The sequence below is a fragment of the Gymnoscopelus braueri genome (genome assembly GCF_963280865.1).
Source record: "Gymnoscopelus braueri genome assembly, chromosome: 5".
NCBI lineage: Eukaryota > Metazoa > Chordata > Actinopteri > Myctophiformes > Myctophidae > Gymnoscopelus > Gymnoscopelus braueri.
Window position 1 is genome coordinate 14,916,154 of NC_137606.1, and position 24,566 is coordinate 14,940,719.

At 43.1% G+C, this 24,566-nt stretch overlaps 1 protein-coding gene across 3 annotated transcripts; it reads left to right on the forward strand.

Annotated features, from left to right (window-relative positions):
• Nucleotides 1-7: 7 nt before the first annotated feature.
• On the forward strand, nucleotides 8-19,926 carry baz1b (bromodomain adjacent to zinc finger domain, 1B). Of its 3 annotated transcripts, none has more exons than XM_080427877.1 (21): nucleotides 8-908; nucleotides 3,318-3,434; nucleotides 4,969-5,113; nucleotides 5,747-5,936; nucleotides 6,165-6,286; nucleotides 6,401-6,598; nucleotides 6,761-6,949; nucleotides 7,899-9,210; nucleotides 9,722-9,913; nucleotides 10,207-10,345; nucleotides 10,674-10,837; nucleotides 11,086-11,206; nucleotides 11,374-11,472; nucleotides 11,791-11,968; nucleotides 12,133-12,315; nucleotides 12,543-12,690; nucleotides 14,047-14,194; nucleotides 15,359-15,477; nucleotides 16,536-16,678; nucleotides 17,270-17,376; nucleotides 17,855-19,926. In XM_080427877.1, exons 1-21 carry the CDS (start codon nucleotides 787-789, stop codon nucleotides 18,567-18,569), a joined length of 4,851 nt encoding a protein of 1,616 aa, XP_080284003.1. In that variant the 5' UTR covers nucleotides 8-786; the 3' UTR covers nucleotides 18,570-19,926. The 3 variants fall into 3 exon arrangements, with proteins under 3 accessions (XP_080284003.1, XP_080284004.1, XP_080284005.1); XM_080427878.1 differs by having other exon boundaries at nucleotides 10,674-10,818; nucleotides 11,094-11,206; XM_080427879.1 differs by lacking the exons at nucleotides 16,536-16,678; nucleotides 17,270-17,376; nucleotides 17,855-19,926 and adding an exon at nucleotides 15,860-15,919.
• The last annotated feature ends 4,640 nt before the right edge of the window (nucleotides 19,927-24,566 follow it).

Sequence of the window (24,566 nt, forward strand, 5' to 3'; positions counted from 1 at the left end):
CCGGGGAAACGGAGGTCTGCTTGTACGAAATATTCTGCCGGTGGACTAGAGAGAAACTCCCGCCATTTCAGTAAAGAAGGAATTAACCTCTTGATTGATCAAATTCACTTTTTTTTGTAAGAATAGCGAACGCTGTGTTTTCTCCTGAACAAGAAGACCTGTCAACCACACGGAATGCCACCAGGACAAGTGGTTTCATAACAATCACAGTAGATCTCGATAGTAAAGAAGAAGACAGCGTGCAGCCGCGTAGAGCGCGCCAGACCAGACCTCTGCTGGAGGAAAGCCGCGAGTTGGAAGATCAAAGCTTTTTCATCTGTTCATCTCCAGTCCGAGGACGGAGGAGGTAAAAGTTTCGCCGAACTATCTGGACTCGGAGCAACTCTTAACCACCAAGTCTGCCATCGGACACGTCCTGTGAAATCAACATGGCACAGGAGTCCTAGAAGAACAGCAGAAGGATGCGATGAGGCTGCTAGACAGAAGTGCTGCTGTGTTATTGTTTTGCAGTGAGCTAGTAGCAACGCAGCCTGCCGTTAGCCCGTTAGCTTTAGCTGCTACACGTTGAGAGGAGCAGCAACCAACCAACCGGGGCCTGCCGGCGGTAACGGTAAACGTGGGGATCGACGTGCTGCTAACGTTAGTCGGTGACACGATCGGGTCACTCGGGATCTCATGCAAAGGGCATCTAAAGTTTGATTTACGTGTAACGTAGTTATCGGTGCGAGGACGTTTTCTTTTTGTTCCCGTCGAGGCGGTCATCGGTGCCACCTCGCGTCCGCGATCATGGCACCGCTTTTGGGCCGGAAACCGTATCCGCTGGCTAAGCCGCTAGCCTCTCCACCAGGCCCGGGAGGAGGAGAGGTCTACATCATCCAGCACACCGCGGAGGCCTTCAGGAACAAAGAGTATCCTTGGATTCACACACACAGCATGTCAGATCCAGAGCACAGACCCTCTCACCAGTCGGCATGCTGCGATCAAACACTATTACTGACCTAGTTAAGCCTAGTTACCTCCAGTACAGACGCATAGCATAGACACACATCTGATGACTTTGTTAACCACTTAAACCCCATATGGGCAACTGGAGTCCCTCAGGGCTCACTACTAGTGTGTTGTCTGTTGTTGTGGGGAAAGCTTTCGCTGACAATAGCCGATCGACAAGCTCTCAATGCGCTGCAAAGCGTCGCGTTGTGAGCTTGTCGATCGGCTATTTTCAGCGAAAGCGTTCCCCACAATACCGATGCTGGCTGGGGTTTACTTTTAGGAGTTCTTGACGCTATGTTACTTTCGAGCCGTTGCCCGCACACCCGCGGTTGCACAGGCTGCTCAGCCTCTCGTCTGTAGCAAAAGTAAAAAATACGCTTTCGTTACTCACCAAAACAAAGACTGTTTTAAGATGTTGAATCCTACTTTCCCTAGTGGGAACACTCGGAGTCCCACACCTCACGTCTAAAATACACTTTTTGACCAAAATGTAAAATAATACACCGGTTGGGGGAAAATAAAATTAGTTACTCCACTGCGCCCCCTACAGATCCGGTCAATGGAATCTTTCTACTGGCAAGATTTTTCCATCCGATGGATTATTTTACAATTTGGTCAAAACGTGTATTTTAGACGTAAGGTGGGGTTCTCTGAGTGTCCCCACTAAGGAAAGTAGGCGTTCAGCATCTTAAAACTGTCTTTGTTTTGGTGAGCAGCGAAAGTGTATTTTTTATTTTTACTACAGACGGGAGGCTGCGCAGCCTGCGCTACCGCGGGTGAGCGGTCAACGGCGCGAAAGTAACATTGCGTTTAAGGAGAACTCCTTCTAACGCTATGGACCAGAGCTAGGGTTTAAGTGGTTAAGTTGTGTTGCTGGCAGTGGCTGCATGTTCACAGTTATGTTGTACATTGTCTGCTCTACCATGTCTTGCATGATGGACACAGTTTTACATCACTGTCTGCTAAGACAAAAAATAAGTAATCACATGGCTGGTGCTTTAACACCTGGCTTTCACTGTTTCATAACCACATCCTTAAAAACAAGTTTTCACTTCTTAGCAGGTCATGTTGTTTTATTGTTGTTTGGCCAGTTGGCTGTTAAATTTTACTTCTAACTACTATACCCAGTCACTGACTTGAAGTAGGGATAGCCAGTTAGCAGGTAGCTAGCTAGCTAGCTAGCCCATTATGTGTTCCAGACCAGTCAGTATGCTACGTAGTCTGCCTGCCGGCTGCTCCCATTCAGTCATTTATACTCGGTCGACGAAATTGACGATAGGGTCGATATTTGACTAGGTGTAAATCACTCCAAGAGGAAACTAGTGACTGACTGACTGACTCCTTGTTTCTGGCGTAGAATAAATCAGGTTGAAAATAACCGACATCCCTAACGGTTAAAGAAAACAGGAGCGTATCTGTTAGTTAACTTAAACAAAAACTGGTACTGCCAGCTTGACCACTGACCAGCCCAAAGAGAGTTACAATGTAATAGTTTATAGCTACGACTTCCAGATTGCGATACATTGTAACACCATAGTTATAGTTGTAGTGCAGTGCAGGACAGGACAGGTGATGAGACACATGGACAGTTGTTTTGTTTATTTGCAGCAACACTTGAATCTGCAGTTTCGATCAAGGAACTCCCTGACAAGCCTGTTTAGGTCCACCTCTGAATATGTCATTATAGTGACCGTTAATTACATTGACATGAAACTCAGTTTTCCACTCAAAACTGATGGAATTTGCTGTCGATAGAACATGACACTCAACAGTTTCTAACAAGCACATGGCATACATTAATAAGCGTCCATGATGTGAATTTCTTCTTCCGTTTTAGTTTGATTTTAGAGAGAAGCTCTCATTGATTTACTTGGGTCGAATTTTCCGCTTTCTTTCCACAGGTTTTTCCTTTGTGTAGACATCCATGATCTAATTCTTAAGTGAATAACATAATTTGGCTGTGTTATGAAGTGATCTAACGTGCGGGATGCTCTGAGTCTCTTACCCTTTTAATTATTGACATCAAGGGGTACATTATGCATTAATTATGGATAAAGGGTCTCTAGTGGCTGGCTGGTGAGCAGACAGGATTGAGGAGGGGGTATAGTAGTTACTAAAATAAGGAGTATTGAGGAAATGAGGGGTATTTTGGTTGTTTTGCATTTCAAAATATATTTTTTTGGTCACACAACTCTCATTCAACTTCTTTTAAATGTAAATGATCACTATCTTAACCTTGGCACTACCTCCATTATTGTCGCCATACCTTTTCTTGTGCTGTCCCACTCACACTTTTGACTACAAGGCCCTTGACAGAATGACTACAGAGAATATGAGGCACGCCTGGAGAGGTACAGCGAGCGCATCTGGACATGCAAGAGCACTGGCAGCAACCAGCTGACGCACAAAGAGGCATGGGAGGAGGAGCAAGAAGTCACTGAACTGTTAGTATTTTAATCTGTTCATTGACGTGAATATACAGATCACTGTGTATTTGCATGTGTCATCTGTAGATGGACTTGTGAATCTACAGATCACTGTAGATCGCTGTTTCCTGATCAATTCAAAATCTATGACTGTAATAATACAGTTATAATTATAGATTTAGAAATAGCACCAGTCTTACAGGAGCATAATTGTGTGCATGTTGGATGTCACAAAACTGGCATCTCAAACTCTGATTTGTCTCAGCTGTCTAAAAGCTTAGTCCTATAACAGTTCTTGTGCCACTTGACCCCAACAATACTGTTTTGATTATAACCACATAAAGGTCTTTCACACAAAAGCTTGTAGTAGCATCAGAAACGGGCACAGTGTTCTCAGCAAAGGTCACATGACTACCTGCTGTGTTGTGATTGGGCAAATCTGGTACTCCTCCCATTCTATTTGGAGGGCATATGGTTGAGTCATCCCTGAATCTGGAATGGGCTGTAGAGAATGTATTTTTCTTTCTGTGTCACAAGGAGAAAGCAAAACCAACTCGAAATTGCGTTCACTCAATGCATGCATTATAGCATCACAAGCAGCCCAAGGTTGGCATAGGCAACCAGGCAATGAGACGTACAAACCACACTGTGTCCAGCTAAGCCCTCAGTACTGTGGCAAGGCAGCATTGCCTAATGGACTCAAGCAGGCGGGATCAGGGGCTCTATTTAAGACATGTCTCTTTATAGTAATCTGTGAATTTGCTCCCTCTACTGGTCAGTCTTAATCCTTTGTTACCCTATTATGTAATGCTCTTGTCTGTAGTTGCTGAGGCGAAAGCAGAGTTGGGTATAACGGCACCCACCCCATCAGGAAAACCATGGTTAATTTGACCGTAGCATGTGGCAGATCAAAAAGTTTGAATTTGATGGGTGGTCTGTAACCTGGACTGTCTCGTATAACAAGATTAATTCATAATTATCGTTTTAATAGATTGACCCAAGTCTGGAAGACTTGGAAAAAATAATTAAATCAAATTACACGCCTATGTATTAGGCTTTTTTAAAATGTATTATTTCTACATGCCAGGGGCTAGGTACAGTATATAAACATTTGTGGACATGTTTCTGTGCTAGGGAGGGCAGACATTTTTTTCACCAGAAACAAAGTGTCTATATATATTTTTTACCATATCAAACAAAGGGAAAGGACAAAAGAACAGCAGTGTATAAAATGGGGAAACCTCTGTCTTTCATTGTCCTCATCCATTCTTCTGCTCAGTGGGTTGACCAATCGATCTGAACTTGCACACAGACATTGGCTATTGGCATATGAAGAGAGTGACAAAGCCACACTTTCCCAAATTTAAGCTGTTAATGAGGTTTTTTTGTGAACGGTCCTCGCAGGCTACGGGATCTGTAGTCGTGGCTGCAGTCCCATAGCCCTGATGGACAGTGGGTGGAAATGGCGGGTATGGACTAGTACTTATAGTGGTGTTCCTCTTGTGTGATGGAAGGTATCAAAAGTGATATTTGCCAATCTCTTCCCCTACAGACTCCAAGAGGAGTATCCCCTGTGGTTTGAGAAGCCAATCCTGGAGATGGTCCACCACAATACAGTGTCTCTGGACAAACTGGTGGAAATGGCCTGGGTTGAGGTCCTTACCAAGTACGCTGTGGGTGAAGAGTGTGACTTTCTGGTCAGTATATCTTCGTCTTTGATCATTGATTTTATTTGCATTTGAATATTTTTGGGCGGTGAAACCGCCCCTATATGTGAGGTTTGGATATTTGCACCCCCCAATCCTGCGCTGTGATTGGCCACCAGTGTACCCCCCTAACCCTGCACCGTGATTGGCCAATCACAGTCTATTCAGGACTCTGATTGGCTAGTGACACATGACACATGTGCATAGCCCTATAAATAGGACTATGCACTTAAAAAAAACACATTTATGGTTTTTTTTAAGTTAGGGGTGTACAATGGTTGGTCCACAATATTACTTTTCTTTAAGTGAACTTCCATCACTGTGATGACCACTGTGACCACACCGCCCACTTCACACTGGGTGTGATTTTTTTAGATGGACTATCATTTGAAAAAATTGATTAAATGTGAAGCAATTCACTGATTGTTATTCACCAATGAGAAAGTGATAATATTTCCGATGTATACCTCTGTTGTCTGTTCTATTCTTATTTTCTATTTCCCATTTTCTCCACTCTTCAGTTTTTGATCTCTTCCCTACCATAATTAAGTGAACAGTACAATTAACATGTCGGTAATCTGGAAAAAAAATATTTAAACCGAATCCCACTCCTGCTGTGTTCAGGTTGGCAAGGATAAAAGTTTGCGAGTCACTGTTGCAAAGATCCACCCCCTGGAGAACCCGGAAGGTGATGCTGGGGAGAAGAAGCTTGAGGGAGCCTGCGACTCTCCATCCAGTGACAAGGAGAACAGCAGTCAGGAGAATCAGAGGAAAGAACCTTCCAGAGAGGAGGAGAACAGGAGGGAGAGTCTCAGTGAGTACCAGCTGAATAAACATTACTTTTCTTTACTTTATAAATTAGTGCACACAAGGAATGATGTTATAATGCAGCGATATAGTAAATACATTTTAAAAACATTTTGTATATTTATTTAATCTATGCAGTATATTGTCATAATAATGCATGGCTGTCACGAACTCCCAAGGCACACCTGGACTTGTCTCACCAATATGATTTTTGGTTGAAATATTTTATTTATAGGTGACCGAGCACGGCGCTCACCAAGGAAACTCCCTAACGTTGTAAAGGAAGAGAAGAAGAAATGGGTGATGCCCAAATTTCTTCCTCATAAGTATGATGTGAAACTGGTCAGCGAGGATAAGGTTAGTTAGTGTCTTTCATTTCTTTTCCCAAAAACTGTCAGAGAAAACATTCAATGTCATTATTAATCCATGCAAGGTGTAATGAGTTTCCTGTTTATGACCCTCCCATATCAGGTGATCAGTGATGTCCCTGTCGACAGCCTGTTTAGATCAGAGCGCCCTCCAACCAAGGAGATCATGCGTTACTTTATCAGACACTATGCTCTGAGGCTGGGTATGGGAGAGAGCGCCCCTTGGGTGGTGGAGGATGAACTAGTAAAGAAGTTCAGTCTGCCAAGCAAATTCAGTGACTTCCTCCTTGATCCACACAAGGTAATTTGCTAACAATCAGGGATAATCAGGGGGGGGGGGAATATATATATATATATATATATATATATATATATATATATATATATATATATATATATATATATGTGTATATATATACATACATACATTTATGTCACTGATTGTTTTTCTTTGTATCATAAGTTTTTAGCTGAAAATCCCTCAACAAAGCGTAAGAGTTTGACATCTCCTGAGGGAAGGCCCAGCAAAAAGCTCAAGACCCCGGACACCCCAGGATCAGAGGAGTCTGGCAATGAGAAGGGAGAGAAGAAAAACAAGAAGAAAGATTCTCTGACCATGCCCCTGAGTCCCACCATCTGGGGACACATGCAGGTCGGTTTTCATCCTCATGCACTTGATGAAACCTATGGTAGGGAATGGATGTCCAATCATTTCAAAACCATTGTAATTGACTGTCGCCGATAAGACCGGCTACCCACTCGGCACATCACTCCCATGGGTACTCAGTGATATCCACGGCAAGCAGTGGTGTAAAGTAACCAAGTACATTTACTCAAGTACTGTACTTAAGTACAGTTTTGAGGTATTTTTACTTTACTGGAGTATTTCCATTTGTCTATAGTTTTTTTTACTTCTACCCCACTACATCTCAGAGCAAATATTGTACTTTTACTCCACTACAATTATTTGAACACCTTAGTTACTAGTTACTTTGCAGATATAAATTATTACATTATAAAACATACATAACCACTTTAGCCATATTTTATACATAGGCTATTTGAAAATAGCAGATCTACAAGCTCGCGCCACGTTGTGAGTTTGTAGATCGGCTATTTAAAAAAAAAATGTACTTTTACTTTTGGTACTTTAAGTACATTTGGATAACAATACTTTTGTACTTTTAAATTTTGAATTCCGGACTTTTACTTGTAACAGAGTACTTCTACATTGCAGTATTGATACTTTTACTTAAGTAAAACATTTGAGTACTTTTCCCACCACTGACGGCAAGTTTGAAGTCGATCATACAGTTGCATATGCACACACATGGGCAGCCACGCACGCAGAGCTCGCGCACATTTATAGATGGATATTTTAAAGTATAAAACATGACATTTATTTTGTAGAGGATGTATTCTGTGGCCTACTGGCAGCGTGAAGACAAAGTTTTCCGCTGATCAGTCAGTGGTTCGCGAGATTAGCTCTAGAAAGACACACACAGACGGCAAGCCTCTTGCCGAGCTACATGTTAACATCCTGAATGGAATGAAAAGAATATGCCGCTTCACTAACTGTCATATGTGTTTTGCCGTTTCAGAAAATGAATGGATCTCCATTGAAGGTGAAGATCAGTGGAACCCCCAAGAAAGGAGAAGGTAAAACCTCAATGCCCTCGACCCCAAAATCAAGAAAAGGGGAGAAAGCCAAAGGTGAGCAGAAAGAGGGCAAGAAGAGGGAAAGAAAGAGCAGTGACAAGAAGCTCAACGCCCTCAAGGCCTCTAAAAAGGACAGCAAAGCGGGTGCCAAGTCGCCGAAGATGAAGCAAATGACCCTGCTGCACCTGGCCAAGAGCAAGAGCACACCTGTTGGCAGCCCCAAGAAGAGAGCTCGCAGCTCCAGCACAGGGACACCCAAGCTGGGGAAGCCGCTGCATCCCATGGCACTCCACCTCCTGCGCTACTACAAGGAGAACAAGGGCAAAGAGGACAAGAGGAGCACCCTGTCCTCCCTCATCTCTAAGGTCGCCAAGACCTTGTCCCGAGACGACCAGAGCCGCCTGCCCGAGGAGCTGAAGGAGCTGGTGCAAAAATGCTGGGAGCGGCTGGAGCATAAGAAGCGCTTGGCAGCCATGAGTGAAGAGGAAAGGCAGGAGGAGCTCAAGAAGAAGCTGCGGGAAAGGGCAAAGGAGCGCCGCGAGAAGGAGATGCTGGTCCGCCGTGAGCAGTCACGCCGCCACGAAGACCAAGAGATCCTGGACGGCAAGAGCCTGCCCACGTTCAAACTGGTCGATATGCCCGAGGGCTTGCCCAATGCCTTGTTCGGTGAAGTGGCTATGTTAGTGGACTTCCTCCACTGCTACGCAGGGCTGCTGATGCCAGATGACCAGTACCCGATTACAGCCGTGGCCTTGACGGAGGCGCTGGCCGGCGAAGCGGGCGGTTTCCACTACCTGAATCGTGTGCTGGTGGTCCTGCTCCAGACTTTGCTCCAGGACGAGCTGGCCGAAGGGTACAGCGAGCTGGACATGGCCTTGTCTGAGATCCCCCTCACCATGCACTCTGTGTCTGAGCTGGTGCGTCTGTGCCTGCGACCGTCGGACGCACACGGCGAGGAGAGCCGCCAGGGGTCGGAGGACTGGGGAGCTCTGGGCGGCTTCGATGACGTGGTGACCAGTGAGTTCCTGGATCGACTGGAAACGTCTGAGGTGTTCGAGCTGAACCCGCAGGAGAAGATGAGCTTGATGGCAGCGCTGTGCCACCGCATCCTCATGACCTACTCAGTGGAGGATCACGTAGACGCCATGCAGCAGCGCACGCACGAGCTCTGGAAAGATCATCTCGCAAGACTGAAGGAGGTGAACGACCGAAAGAAGGCAGAGAAGATGAGGCGTAAGGAGATGGAGGGAAAAGGTGGGAATCACCAGGTCTCTTGATACCATCATGATTATTGGGCCAAGATGTAGAATTGTGGTTTGTGCCAGGCCTGGCCTCAAAGCTATTCACTTGGGTTCAGAGGTTTGTTTTATCCCCCCAAATGAATGTTAAAGTGTGTTTTTTTTAACTTATTTCATTTACTTTTATTTCTTTATTTTTATTTATCAAGCATGAAGATGTGAAATCAATAGATATATATGTGAGCGTCTGAAGTTTTTTAATTGAGATCTAACGATATATCAATATAACGGAACGAACGCTTGAACCTTATGACGTTCGGGGCCAGCCCTAGTTTGTGCTGGTATTTGATACCGCCATAACTTAAAAAATTGTTAAGCAACGGTTATTTAGCATTCTTTCGCTAATCGTCATGAAATACAAGTACCGAAGCTGTATAAATCACTGTATTGATGGAATGTGGTTTATGAGGGAAAATGTTGCTGTAGTGTAACTGTATCCTTTGTTCCTCCACTTTTTTTTTTATTAGGTAAAGAGGAGGGAGGTACACCTAAAGCAGAAAAAGGAGAAAAAAAGAAAGAAGGGAGTGCTAAGAAGGAGAACAAGAAGGTGGAACCTCCTGAACCCGAGCCAGAGGACATGATCAGCTCGGTGAAGAGCAGAAGACTGATGTCCATCCAGGCCAAGAAGGATAAAGAGGAGCACGACAGGCAGAACAAAGGTCAGCAGCACAACACAATCTGGGTCAATCCTTACAGATTGAAATGGGAAATGTACTTTGACAGATGGAAGACTATTCATTTTTTCTTTATATGGAAGGAGTTTCTCATTTTGAACAAAGGTCTAATTGTGTAGAACAAATCATGTGTATACCGGTGTATTTTAGGGAGCAGTGAATATGTGAATAACAGATACTTGGCAGTACACACATGGCCATATGTTTTTGTTAGACAAAATCAGTGTCGGGTGCTTCTCTCACTTGGTGTGTGTGTGTGTGTGTGTTTTGCCTCTCAGAGCGCATGGAGAAGGAGGCAGAGGAGGAGCGCGTCCGTAAGCAGAAGGCTACTGCAGAGCGGGCCTTCCAGGAAGGTCTCACCAAAAACAAGCTTGTCCTCCGCAGAATCCCACTGGGCACTGATAGAAACCACAACAGGTCAGAATCGCCTCACTAATACGTTAAGAATGCATTGTGGATGGATATTTTTTTAGTTTTGTACTACTGCAATTGGCAGTGTGTTCTTGTCTATAGACAATGCAAAGGACAAAAACATGCTTTGCCGTTGTTTATAGGTGCTATGATCGGTTTCTCAAAACTTCCATAATTATGTGTGAACACCCACTGTACTGCTGTGCAGCTTAATTCTGTGTACTAGACTATGTGATACAGTACAACAGCAAAACTGATAGACTATTTAGATCGGATAAAACGTACGCATTATGATCCAAATCGATTTACATGGTTAATTGTTACTGTTTTTCAGGTACTGGCTGTTCTCTGATGTGGTTCCTGGCTTGTATATTGAGAAGGGTTGGGTGCATGAAAGCATCGATTACAGCTATACCCCTCCTCCTCCCGAGGAGAAACCAGCAGAGGCTGAAGTAGAAAAAGAACCAGCAGAGGCTGAAGTAAAAAAAGAAGAGGAGGGTGAGTAATTCTGTCACTATGCCTGAATTGTCTTCCCCACAGTGGGTATTTATGTAGTAAGGAAGAATGTGCCCATTCCATGATGGAAACTATGTTGGTCTCAGGTCTTAATGGGTCAAAGACTGTGCGTGCAGTTAGAAGGGGAATGGGGTGTTTATTTTTCCTGGATGCCAAAGTAACACAGCAGACAACTTAATTCTAATGCGTTCTCCTTCTTGCTGCTTTGCCACTCCTTATATTTCCTGCAGGAGCTGAGAAGGAGGATGACGGCAGTGTCGATGGTGCAATGAGTGAGGGAGCCCAGCAGGGGGCAGCAGCAGCTGATGTTTGCATAGAGACCACTGTTCCCAATCAGGGTCAAAACCTCTGGTAAGGGCATGGATTTCTTTTACCTGATTTAAAAGGATGGAAAGCAATGTAATGGGTGTAGAAGCTCTCATGGCAATAAAATGATAAACAACAAGCATATCATGCTGTTGTGCATTGTCAAAGATCATTTGGAGGTTTCCTGCTTCTTGATGTCTGTGTGTTTGCAGGTTCATCTGTGACACCCCAGCGGATCTAGATGAGCTGGTGGAGAGTCTTCATCCTCACGGCGTCAGAGAGAGTGCCCTGAAGGCCAAAATACAGAACAGGTAAACCCACATACAGTACACACTTGACTTCACACAAGGCTTTTTTGTGGGTACCCCTGTGAAAATGAACAATCAATTGTAAAAAAAGACCAAAAATGTATTACCGGTAATTTGTACAAATGTAAATGCAGAACACAACTGGATAACGGATATTTGGTTCATCTTTGTGTGGAAACTGAAGAACAAACAGGCACATTAGATTATGTTCGTATAGTAAAGTTAAAATGTGTTAGTTGCGTATGGAAAGCAACAAAATATGTAATGCCAATATACAAATGAAACCATGTCCTTTGCCAATCCCCCCACCACCACATATAGGTACCAGGACATCCTCCACTCCATCCACCTGAGCCGCAAGAGCAGGCTGGGCCTAAGGACCTGTGATGGTCACCAGGAGCTGCTCAAATACCTGCGCAGTGACATCACAGAGGTGGCCTCACGGCTTCAAAAGGGAGGCCTTGGCTACCTGGATGACAACACAGACATAGAGAGTCAGGTGACTGCTTCATCAATTTATATGTAACCGGTGTTACAAAACCTAAAACATGAGTAGGAATATTTATTCGCACACCTGTGAGAGATATGTCAGTGCGGCAAGTCTGGAACCCCTGACCTGACTTGCATGTCCTTGTCTGTCTGTCTGTCTGTCCCTCCCTACAGGTGTCTGAGATGGAGAGCTTAAAAGACTTTGGAGAGTGTGTCATCACCATCCAGGCCTGCGTTATCAAGAAGTTCTTGCAAGGGTTCATGGCCCCCAAGAAGAAGAAGAAGAGGCAAGGAGGAGAGGAGAGCAGCAAAGCCGAGGAGGTGGACGAAGAGAAGAAACTGGCAGAAGAAGCCAGGGTGAGAACTGGGAGGGTGGTTGGTTTCGGGTTTGTGTTTAGGCCTTACGGTAAACTCTATCCACCTGATTCTTCGTTTAGGTTAAAACATTGCAAGAGTTATTATTATTTATTCAAGTTAAAGTCTTTACTGTGTGCCAATTTGTCCAGTTCATTTCTTTATTTTCTGCATCTCTTAATATGTTGAGAACCATTGAGTTAAAAGAGATGTGACCCTCTTCCTCTTAGGTGGCAACCGCAGTGGAGAAGTGGAAGACGGCCATCAGGGAGGCACAGACCTTTTCTCGCATGCATGTGCTGCTTGGCATGCTGGACGCCTGCGTCAAGTGGGACATGTCTGCTGAGAATGCTCGCTGCAAAGTCTGCCGCCGGAAGGGTAAGCCACGATAAACATACATCGACTTCACATATGAAACTTCAGATCTTAGTCGATCAGTGATCTATGCCTACCGATATGTCAGTATATCCCATACAGGGGATATACAACAGCGGAGAGAACCTCCCTAACTCCTTACAAACCTATGCTATGAAAACAAATCGTATCACTGTTCCAATATGAAGGACCGGCCTAAAGTCTTCAAGTTTATTTCTAAAATGTATTATTTCAACATTTTCAACTAGTTTTTGCCCCTATATCCTACGCAATACTAACATTATGATCATGATCTGCAATTGTGGCATCTGAATTGATGTAATTTGCAAAATGCTAAAGGGACAGATTTGCTGTAATAATCTTGAAGAGCAGAAAAAAGGGGTATCCTGCACACTGTCTTCACTTATAAAAAAACGTTATTGATGGCGATACAATGTTTCGGTCACTTCATCATCAGTCCGAGTGACCGAAACGTTGTATCCCTATAAAAAAAAACGTGAAGACGGTGTGCAGGACTCCCCTTTTTTCTGCTCTTCAAGTGTATTACTCTGACGCACCTGTCCGTCTCTGTAGGTGTGCAAAAGGATTTTTCTTCTATGTAATAATATTCTGAAATGTAAATAACTCAACATTATTGGCCCCAATTCTGACAACAAAATGAAGTTGTTTTCATATTTTCACAGGTATTGAGGTATATTTTACAGGTATTTATATACAACTGTCTAACTCACTTTAAAACTGGTTGGGTAGTTAATAAAGTTGGTGCCTGCATATCCACCTAATCATGTGACTGAGGTTTTCTTTGAGTCAGTGTAATCCAGACTCAGTCAGTAGGTGGCGATAACACTTCATTCCTAGATCCCAGGGCACTTGGTTTCCACTATGCACCTCACAGGAGCACCAGATTGAGTTTTTGTCCAATTTCTAGTTTAATAGCCATTGATGTACCGTATAAATTGTTGTTTTGTATGTATTGGATTTCACGTATGCTTATTTTGGTCTGGTCACAGTCTTTACTGGTTCTATAAAAAAAATTAAGCTGAGATATAACCACTTACCAACTTACTACAAGATGTGTTTTAGTCCCTTGGCAGCTACAATTCTGCCATTTCACACTTTAGGGATCTTAGCCTTCAGTTCATCTCTTGTTTGTTAGGTTTATTTGTTCATTTATTTTTAAGCAGATGTGAACACAGTGGGTTTTGTACCTTCTAAACCCTGATTGACTGTTGGCAACTCTTTAGCTAAATATCACCCAGTGGTTCTGGTGTATGTCTCAGTCTAGTAGCCACTTGTTGGCCTCAAGACCATGCTCAGGTTGATTGACCACTAAGACTAATGTGGTGTTCCTTTTATCAGGTGACGATGAGAAGCTGATCTTGTGCGATGAGTGCAACAAGGCATTCCATCTGTTCTGCCTGCGTCCGGCTCTCTACCGTATCCCTGCCGGGGAGTGGCGCTGTCCGGCCTGCCAGCCCGCTGTAGCGAGACGTGCCTCTCGTGGAAGGTAACTCTTCTCTTTCTCCTGGCAGAGACAGTCTAATATAGAGAGACTTTGAAGAAGGTCTCTGTGACCACTGAGCATGGCGAGAGGCAGGAGGAGGAGGAGGAGGAGGAGGAGGAGGAGGAATTTGCCGTGCTTTTAAGCCAGATGTGACTAGACTGACAATTTAATACATCTGTTGCCACTTGCATCGCTCCCTTTGATCTTGACTAGGGAGAGATTAGTGATACGGACCAAGCACACCAATAACTGGGTGTCCGTGTAGCTGCTACGCTTGGATAAATAAAATGAAGAGGTGCACATAAGCTACAGTATAACCCTCTGTGTACCTACCGTATCACCTGGATGCAGAAGCCTGAATCGGCCTTAACACAAGTTAAAGAGGAAGCAGCAGAAAGATGGAGGAGCGAATTATTTCACATTAGACTGTTGGGCTACGTGCTCAATATCTCTAGTGAATAATTATCATTATATGGTAATCACACACATCCAAATACTGTTTAAAATCAGGTGCTGGACCAGTACAATAGAAGACGACAATGAAAACAGACCTTCTGAACAGCACACTGTATCTCCCTACGTGCAATGTATTGGCACATGTAGCTACAAAGTGTGGACCTCTTTCACATTTTCATTGATAAGGTTAATTAAAATATATTCTATAAGAAAATAGCCATGTGGGCCTCACAAACGTAACATTTGGATTTGAATGGTCAAATCCAGTCACAAAAGTGTTAAAACGTAACATCCGGATTTGATTGGCTTGGTGCTTGGAGTGCTTGGAAGTCCAAAAAGGTATAATGAAGGTGCTCTTTGGTTGTGGACTCAGAACGTGCAACAAAGGAAAAAGAACAAGGCACTCTTCCGGTGAAAAAGTTCAAACGCCTTTATTCAGATGGCTATTTCATCATTGAAAGTGAATTAAAAACTGAGGGGATACAACCCACGTGTAGCGGCCCCACGGCCTTCAGTCACAGAAATAATCTACCAAACACAAAATTCCGAACTTTTTGTGCCGTGTTTAAACAATTCATCAATATATAAATATCACATTAGAAAATGTATATATTGGCCATGTCCAACATGTGCATCCAGCCAGTGATAGTAGTGCATTGTGGAACTGCACTAGTGCTTCCTCTTCTGCTGACACTCAACACTGCTTTCTAGGAACTACAAGGAGGACTCTGACGAAGAGGAGGACGAGGAAGAGTCGGAGGACGAGGACTCTGATGAGGAAGAAGAGGAGAGTGAGGAGGAGAACGACTACAAGGCCATGGGCCACAGCTGTGAGTATCATGGGAAGCATTAACCTAAATAGTTGATCAAGTTAGTTAATGGTGCTGGAGTTTGCTTCAGAATCTAAGACATGACACAAAATGCATATAACATGGGAATCTAGGCTAGGCGATATGACAATATCGCAACAATATCACGATTATTTCAGACTTTTGCCTCGATTACGATGAATTAATGATTAAATAAAGTGATTAATGAGACTAATCGATTTAGTCGTTTACAAGAAATATATTAGAATTGTTTTTGTGTTGATTTGTTGATGTATAAGAAGTTTAAAATATATTTAAAAAAACGCCGCTTCTCGATTAATCGATTAACCTATATGAGTAAGTTGTGTATTGGTTCTAAATGTCAGTTTCAATATATTTTCAGTCAATTGGCCAGCCCTAACCATAGCCATTTAAAACACGTGCCAACATGAACCATTAACAAATAAGTTGAATAGTTATAACTGTGGTCCCAACAGCCTATGCTGGGGTTTCCAGAAACATGTTAGTGGTGAGAGTTTTTGTTACATTCAAGGTCAGTGGATAAATATAAGACAAAACATTATTTGCCAAGATGCTTTTGTGAAACAAGGCCCTGGACAACAGGGAGGGCGTTGAGGGCTGGGAATGACAGGAATGCTTTGGGCAGAATTTGGCCCCTGTCCTATCCCCGTCTCCATTGTCTCAGTGTTGTTGTGTAGGGCTACCCAGGCCTCCAGCTACCTTTTTGATGTTATGGGCCACTCACCCCGACTTGACAGAGAGTATGTGGCAGGGTGATCCGTCTGTGATTTCAGACTTGGTAGTGAGTGACAGACCATTGTTTTTATTAGAGGGGCTGAAAGTAAAGCTCAAACGCCAGCCCCCTTTCTCCCCCTCATATTTCTATCCATCCGTCCCTGCCAATAGAACACTGTGTGAAGACCCCTGCATCATTTGGTTAGTTTTTGTGGCCTACATTTGGTGTGCTGTTCGGGTCATTTTCCCAAGAAAATGTAAGTTAAAACATTTGGCCAGAATTTTCACAAAACTTTAAATATGATATAATAATGTCCCCACAGTGAGACCACGGAAGAAAAATAAACAGACGTCGTCCCGATCCAAAAGCTTGAATAAGAAAAAATCCAAGAAGCAGTCGCCGCCCAGTAAAAGCAGCAGTAAACAGAAGACTGGTCCAAACAGCCCTGCAGACATTGATGATCTGGTGAGGAAAAACAGTACAAAATACACACACATTCACACTCACACTCACACACACACTCTCACACACACACACACACACACACTATCTATACCTGTAAAGACATTCACCTCCCTTCTCAGTGGCAACACTTGATCCTCACAAAGATGGAATTAAAACACACGCACACAGAGCTATAACTTGAGTATAGATGGCTACATTATTATTACAATTACACTAAGCAGAGCACAATAGAAATGCAAATGTAATCTGACGTTTATCACTTTATTGTGTTAACCCTCCTTGAGTCAGAAACAGGGTTATAAGTCATGTAGACCTATTCAATTGCGGCAATTGAGTGAACTCCAAAATAAACTAACAGATTGCTCCACAATTCCCCTACACATTTCTCCTTCAAAATAAAACCACAGGGAACCATTTTTATTGGCTAGCACACATGTAATCCTGACAGCTGACACCATATTTAGTCGGTGTGTTTTTTAGCTAGTAAGTGTGATTAGTAACACAATTAGGTGTCAGTATCTGATCATTAGTGAAGTAGTTGAATTTGGTCCATTGATTGTTGTGTGCTAATGATTGGTTGTATGGATGCAGGTACGTCAAAGCTCCAAGACAGGCGTGCGCAAGCAGGTGCTGGAGCTGGAGAAGTGTGAAGAGGTCCTGCAAAAACTGATCAAATTCCGCCACAGCTGGCCTTTCAGGTAAAAACACAGCTTACTGCACCTGGATTTGTGCTCAAACACACCCGTGCGTAACAGTGGTAGTTCTTATCCCAGTGAATAACTACTGTGCAGTATGGTTTCATGTTATCGACTTTGATTATGCCAGTGTTTTTAAATGACTGAGTCTCTAGATAATTCTGGAGAAATTGCTATTCAGAGGATATATTTCAACACTGTATGGTTATCTGGGTAGAATACTTGTGGGTAAGTAGAGTAAAAACAGGCTAACTATTGCTAGATTGTCCTGAAAGAAATAACATTGAGGCTGAGAGAGGCAGTTTTTTTAAAACGTAAAAAACCCTATTTTCAAAGATTCTTTGAAACGTTTTTTAAAAACTACAATCTACAAGCTTTTAAAAAAATATTTTCTTCTTGAAAGTTTTCATCTATAATGAAACCAGTCATGTATATATAATTAAATTGGTAAAAACAAATGTATTTTTCCCCGATGTCTCAGAGAGCCTGTGTCAACTGACGAGGCGGAGGACTACCTGGACATCATCTCCAACCCCATGGACTTCCAAACGATGCAGGACAAGTTCAACCAGGGTGCCTACCGACACGGCCACGACTTCCTGGAAGACATGAAGCTTGTCTTCTCCAACGCAGAGGAGTACAACCAGGAGGGCAGCTCTGTGCTCTCCTGCCTGGCCAAGACGGAGCAGACCCTCACAGAGCTCCTCCACAAGATGCTGCCTGGCCTCAACTACCTCCGCAGACGTTTGCGCAAACGCGTCAGCAGAGCTCCCGTCACCTCAGAGGAGGAGGACGAAGAGGAGGAAGAAGAGGAGGGGGGAGAAGAAGAAGAGGAGGAGAACGAAGAGGAGGAGGAGGAGGAAGTTCCGAAGGCGAAGAAGATGCAGAACGGCAAAGCAGGCAGTAGCAGGAGAGTGGCGGTGGAGCAGGGAAAGAAAACACGACATGGCAAGGGACAGGGGGAAGATGAGAGCGAGAGTGAGGAGGAGGAGGAGGAGGAGGAGGAAGGCAAGAGGAGGAGCAAGCGGTCTACCGCCACCTCCAGTAAGAGGAGTTACAAGGAGCAGGAGAGTGATAGCGAGCGGGACACACAGAGAACTCGGCGGAAGGGAGGTCGGGGGGACGGGGGCAGGGGGGCAAGTAGCGACGAGGACAGGTCAAGCCAGCGACATTCCAAAAGGCAGAAACGCTCGTGAAGTCCAGGGTGATTTTTCTTTTTTATATACGTCTCCTTAATATTTTCTTTTGAATTTCCGAACCGCTCTTAAAACAAAACAAAAAAAGACCTAATAATAAAAGAGAATTTGAGCAGAGAGGACCCTCCTAACCTCCTCCTCCTATAGCCAGACAAACGGAACTCAACTGTCAGCTGGAGACCTTTTTTTTTGTGTTTTGGGAATTTATGTTCATATTTTGAAGAAAAACAAACAAGATAGAAAACTGATTTATATTTTGTAATGCGTTTAATATTGGTGAATTTTGTTTTTCAACTAAGAAAAAAAATTGCGACATTTGATATAACGGGATGTCCTGAGAGCTCTTAATAAGAGTATTTAATTTGTATTAAATTTTAATTTCCTTCCCCACTTCATGACCTCACAATAAGCTGGTCCTCCTGAGCAGAGCATCATTTGGCTTGTTGCCCCAGAAGAGTGGAGTTGGTAAAAAAAGAAATAGTCTGGAAGAAAACCGTGAACTTGTAGGCATCTGTTGTAGGGTTGCTCTACATGACCCTGGAGCAGCAGGCCTCTGCTAAAGGATTGATTTGCATGACCCTGGAACACCAGCCTACTGTGTTAATCGGAGGTCTTCCTCAGGCTACACACAGAATCCAGCCATCAGTTTACTCGGGTATTGCAAAAAATAGAAAATTGTAGCCGTAACAATCATCCATCGTTCAAGTGTTATGCTTTGTCGTTAATAACGGTGATTAATTAAATGTTCTGTCTGTGTTTTGTTTTGTTAAGGCATTCATATCTATGTTTTATACCTGCAAGCAGAATGGAGGTCTCTGTCCCAGGGTTTGGAAACAGAATGCAGATGGTTGAAATTAGTTCTTCACCATCTCCTGTCCCCTGCAGACCACTCTGGGCTAGGTTTCTAATGAGCTTTACAATCACCAAGTTCCTCTCTGTTCCAGTACAAATCTATGGATGACATTGAGTCATATGTATGTCAACAGCCAGAATTTTGGGCTGGCATAGAGGTTGAAGTGTTGAATTAGCGAGACCTTGACGGGCTAAAACTGACATTTTAAATTCCTTTGTTGATCTTGGTTATGAGATGCTTTTGAGACGGGGAACTCTGGTCTGTGGTTGGTATACATTAATATTGTCATCAGATTTGCCCTGCCATATTGGAGAAACCCCTTAATCTGTCTTATGCTCACCAGCACTATACCCTTTTGATATGTACTTCAATTAAGCCAACAGTGGCAGGACCATACTTGATTATTTTGAAAATAAATGCATATTGATAACTATTGTAACCAGTGTTGTAAACAAACAACACAACGTTTGTTGAAAAAAAGAAACGGGCATTTTGAAGTTTGAACTTTTTCTTTGCACATTTTATTCGGCTACATGTATATGATACTTGTAATTGTTAACCACTTCCTCCAGATCTCTTTGCTAAAACCTACCACGGCTCCCCTTGTCCACTCGGACAATCTATAAATCAGAGTTTGACTTAATCTGACAACTGCCCTATTTCCATTTTGCATCTGGGAGGAAAACATGGTATGACGAGTCAAATGCTTGTGGATTAGACCTGTAGTGAGGCCCAGCGACCAACTCTGCAGTGTGTCCTGTCAGTGACACCAGGTGGCAGTCTGTTGCTGCACTTATAACTGCATTGTGCAAAGGTGTAAAGTAATCTTGTGACCTCCTCTTAGACAATGTTGTGTAAACTATGATGGTGGAGCCAGGTGCTTTGTGGGTCCACCATGCACTATTGGCTTTCCCGTAATGGGCAGCCAGGTACCAGGGGACCCAAATCTTGCAAAATTTGCGCTGGAGGCCTCTTTTTCTGTGGCTTTTCTAAAAATCATTTTTACAGAATGTTAGCAGCTAGTCCATTGAAATCTGCTAGCCACTGTGCCCAGCAAATGGAGGGGAATTGGTTTGCTCCCTCTTGAATGTTCAGATTGTTTTTTGTAGGGGGTTGCGATGTGTATATACTGATTAGGCAGTTGGTTACAGATACATTGTTTGCCCTGTTTTGTATGTACTGTGCCGTGCTGCTTTTTCTTTTTTCCCAGTGTTTGTTATAGCACTGGTAACAACACATTTTTTTCCCTTCTGGTTTCAGACTTCATTTGGACATTGCAGATTTTCTTAAACGTGCTTTGGGTTGCTTTGTTGTTTTTCCCCCCATTTTCAACTGTATGTGACATGATTGCAAATTCATTATTGGCTGTTTAAAATCACTCCCATTTGTTTTGAGTTTTAAAAACCTGCAGAAGTGACTGCCCTCAAGAAAAGATCTGACTGTTGCAAATGCTTTTTTCTGGAGGAACCAAACAAAATCTTTTACACTTCATTTTTATATATATATATTTATAGTCACTAAATCTGGGGCCAGACGGGCCAGTTTGGGGGGGGGGGCGGGCGCTGGGGGGGTTTCACATGTAAAGAATTTCCAATAAAGGCGAAGGATGAACAGTAGTTTTCCTGTTTCTATGTGTTAAGGTGGAAATTGTCATTCTAGTCATCAATCACTGCCAAATAAACCTTGTGATAGATACGTAATTGACAGGAGGATGGGGTGAAGCTGGTAGCCACAGGACCGCAGACTGATGTGTCTTCATTACTTTTGAATAAAACATACACAAAAAAAGCATCCTACAATTGTCTTGCTCTATGTTGTGGTTGGTTAAAACCTACCATGTCTTCATATGAAGAGATGTGTGTCGTCATCAAATTTTAGCTCACACTTCTGTATGGGTAGAAATGGGTCATGTCCTCACATCAACCGAAAGCAATTTTGGCCAAATCTTTGTCACAGACGACAAACGGCTCCGTGAGAATGACGGGCCTGCTCATCAACTGTCTCATGAGAGCAGGTTCTGTGAGAATAGGGTAACTCTTCAGTTGGTCCAGGTGTGTTGTGTTGGTCAAGAACGTGTGTCTGCATTAGTGGACAACACGGATGATAGCCATCACTTTCTTATGCCGTGGGTTTGTCTACTATGCATCAAATGTTTTACCTTTGCATACATGACTGGTAATAAAATGTACTTCCTTCCTATGGTACTATAAGGATTAAAACGATGATTTTGATAATACTGGTGCCAGGAGCTGTAAAACTGAAAATGTTTTCCATGTACAAGAACATGCCTAGGTTGTATGTTACAGTATATGACTGACTCCTAACAGACAGCCTTGGGTTCTTACACTACAGTCACTCCCTGCATTCCAAAAAAAACTTTCTTACCCCACATAACTTTCAGTTTGAACTCAAACTTCAGCCCTTAGTTTTTCTCATAAAACATTAGGATGACAGAAATATTGTTGGCACACTTTGACTCTTGCCCTCCTAATATTGGTTGGTAGTAATGTTGGTGATCTAGGAACTATAAGGTTTATTCACCCATCAAACATTTAGTCCAGGTGGGAGCATTAACATCATCAGCCTATGTCTTAACCACATTAACCATGGCATACCTATTTTGGACGAAAGAAAACATTTTTTTTTCAATCTTTCAAAACCAATTAGCTATTTCAAAATCATATACGTGCACACAATCTCTGCGTGTGAGTGCAAATGCTCTATATATGGGCATAAAAGGGAAACAGACTATGAATGGTTACTGTACTATTTTACTCTGAGAATGGGTATTGAATAACCGGAGGGGTGTGCATTCCCAACATCGTTCCCAAAGGGTATAGTTCACAACAGGTATTGTTTCCAACGGGTATCGTTCTCAGCCGACAGCGTTCCTATAGCATCGTCCTAGTCTTTAAAAAATTGCAGATCTACAAGCTCATGATGTGACGTGTTGTGAGCTTGTAGATTTTCGGCAGAGAGATGTATTAGTATACATGGACGAAATGAGGAGGCCAAGGATAGACCTCTGACCCCGGTCAAAAAAGGGATGTGGTTAAGCTGAAGTCGGCTGAGTAGACAGTAGACACTGGTCAATCACACAGTGGAGAGGAAAATGGACAGTACAGGGCTATGGAAATCTATGGTGAGGCGATGACGGCTCATAAACCATCTCTAATTTCTGCGAGGCAACAGGTGTAGAAGAAAGGACAGATCATAACATAGGTCAAAGAGGTAAAAATTCTGTGGAAATGTCGGCTGCGACCCAAACACTGATAAAAGCATTTATGTCATGGTGACTAAACTCTGATGACCTTTGCACAGCTGATGAACATGTCACAGTACTCTCACCTCATCATGTTGCCGTGAAAAGTCAAATTGTGACATTTACCCATGAAACGTGTATTGGTACTGCTGACTTTAAACACTTAAAGCCTATATACTTCGTTGTCCGGAGTCCCCCGGTTGAGCTTTGTAGATCTATTATTTGTTTCCCCGAGCGTTCGCCCCCAGCATAGGGCGGTCAAGTGGTTTTAAGGCTTTTTTAAATAATTGCAACATAAAATCTAGTACACAAAACACTGAAACTTTCCACTGCATTGTATTATTGTAGTGTCCGTATATGGAGATGTATTCTGTTAATGTCTCTTCCTCTTTGCAATTCACAGTTTATGTTCATTTCAGAGTAGCTACAAACCTTTGATCATACAAAAAGAATTTGGCCCATGTCTGGGTGAAGTCACAAGGTTTTCGGGGGCTATGTAAGTTAATGCACACTCAATCTGGGAACTCATAATGCACATTAAACCACTTCTGCAAAAACGGCACCAGGTGCTCTGCTACTCGAACAAGCAAACAGTGGCCACGCGCGGGGTGACCTTTGAACCTTGTGCAAACTGCAAACAGGAGTGAATGAGAGTACCATCCATGGCTTGTATGTACGGGAGCACCACAGAACAAACCACACAGCAAATATTGACCTACAGTTTCAAGGACCAACTACATATAGGGCAAAGTGCAAACAAGTATGTTTCTCAGTTTCATTCCATGAGATATTGTGGCCCCACACAGAGACCTGAGCTTACAGTATATTATTGTGTATAGCCTACAGTGAAATGAAACATACATTTCATAAATACATAAATAAATGCACAGTACCTCCCTCTGTAATGCCCATAGACGAATCATATAGTTCGGTTTTCATAGGCAGAAGTGCTTTAAAATGCAAGGAATGTAGCTCCCACATAGCATTTGAATGACATAGTATAACTAAACTGTTATACTTGCAGGCACATTTCTCTGGGTGTTTGAGACTGTAGAAGGACTAACAAGTTATAGGCCATGGTTGCATTTATGACGTGTAGCATCGGTGCCATGGCCTAAATTACTTAGCAAGACTGGCTCTCCCTCTGAAATCCTTGATGTTTGAGCCACGAGTGAAGAAATGCACTTGTTTAATTCAGCAGCACATTTATGAATGAGCTCAGTCAGGATCACACCAGTCTATCATGCTGGTGGGCACAGGAAGGCACACACAAAGAAAAAGGACAAGGAAGAGAGACAGAAAAAGCAGGACGGTCTGCCAGAACAGAGGCAGACAGTAACATAATCATTCACAGAGTGTAAAGGTGACCAGGAAATTGCATGCCAAAAACAACCCAAAATAACTGCAGCAGTGACATGCCCTAAATCTCTCTTCCTCTTGCTCTCATTGTGAGTGCGAATGATTATTAATGCATTATTCACAAAACAGAGCCTGCTGCCCCACCCTTCTCCCCTAATTTTCGCTACGAAGTGCATACTCTCCCTTTGATGATAAAACGAAAGTATGCAAGTGAGTGCAGAAATAGAGAAGTTCAGAGGATGGGGTTTTCTCTGGGGGAGACAGAGATCTCATCCCAAAGGGGAGCCCATACTCTTCTGAAACACAGACAGAATCTTCCTGCAGACCAGACTGCAAGTCAGCATTTACATGTCACTCATATATCCTCCCTCTGTCATGAATACTTCCAGACGAGTGTGCCAACTCAACATCACACAGACCTGGCCTGTTTACAATGCTTATATTTGGATGTTCATCAGACAGGCAAATGAAAGCCTATGTGATATTTATTCCTGTATGTGATGCACCTTTTTTTCTTCTTCTT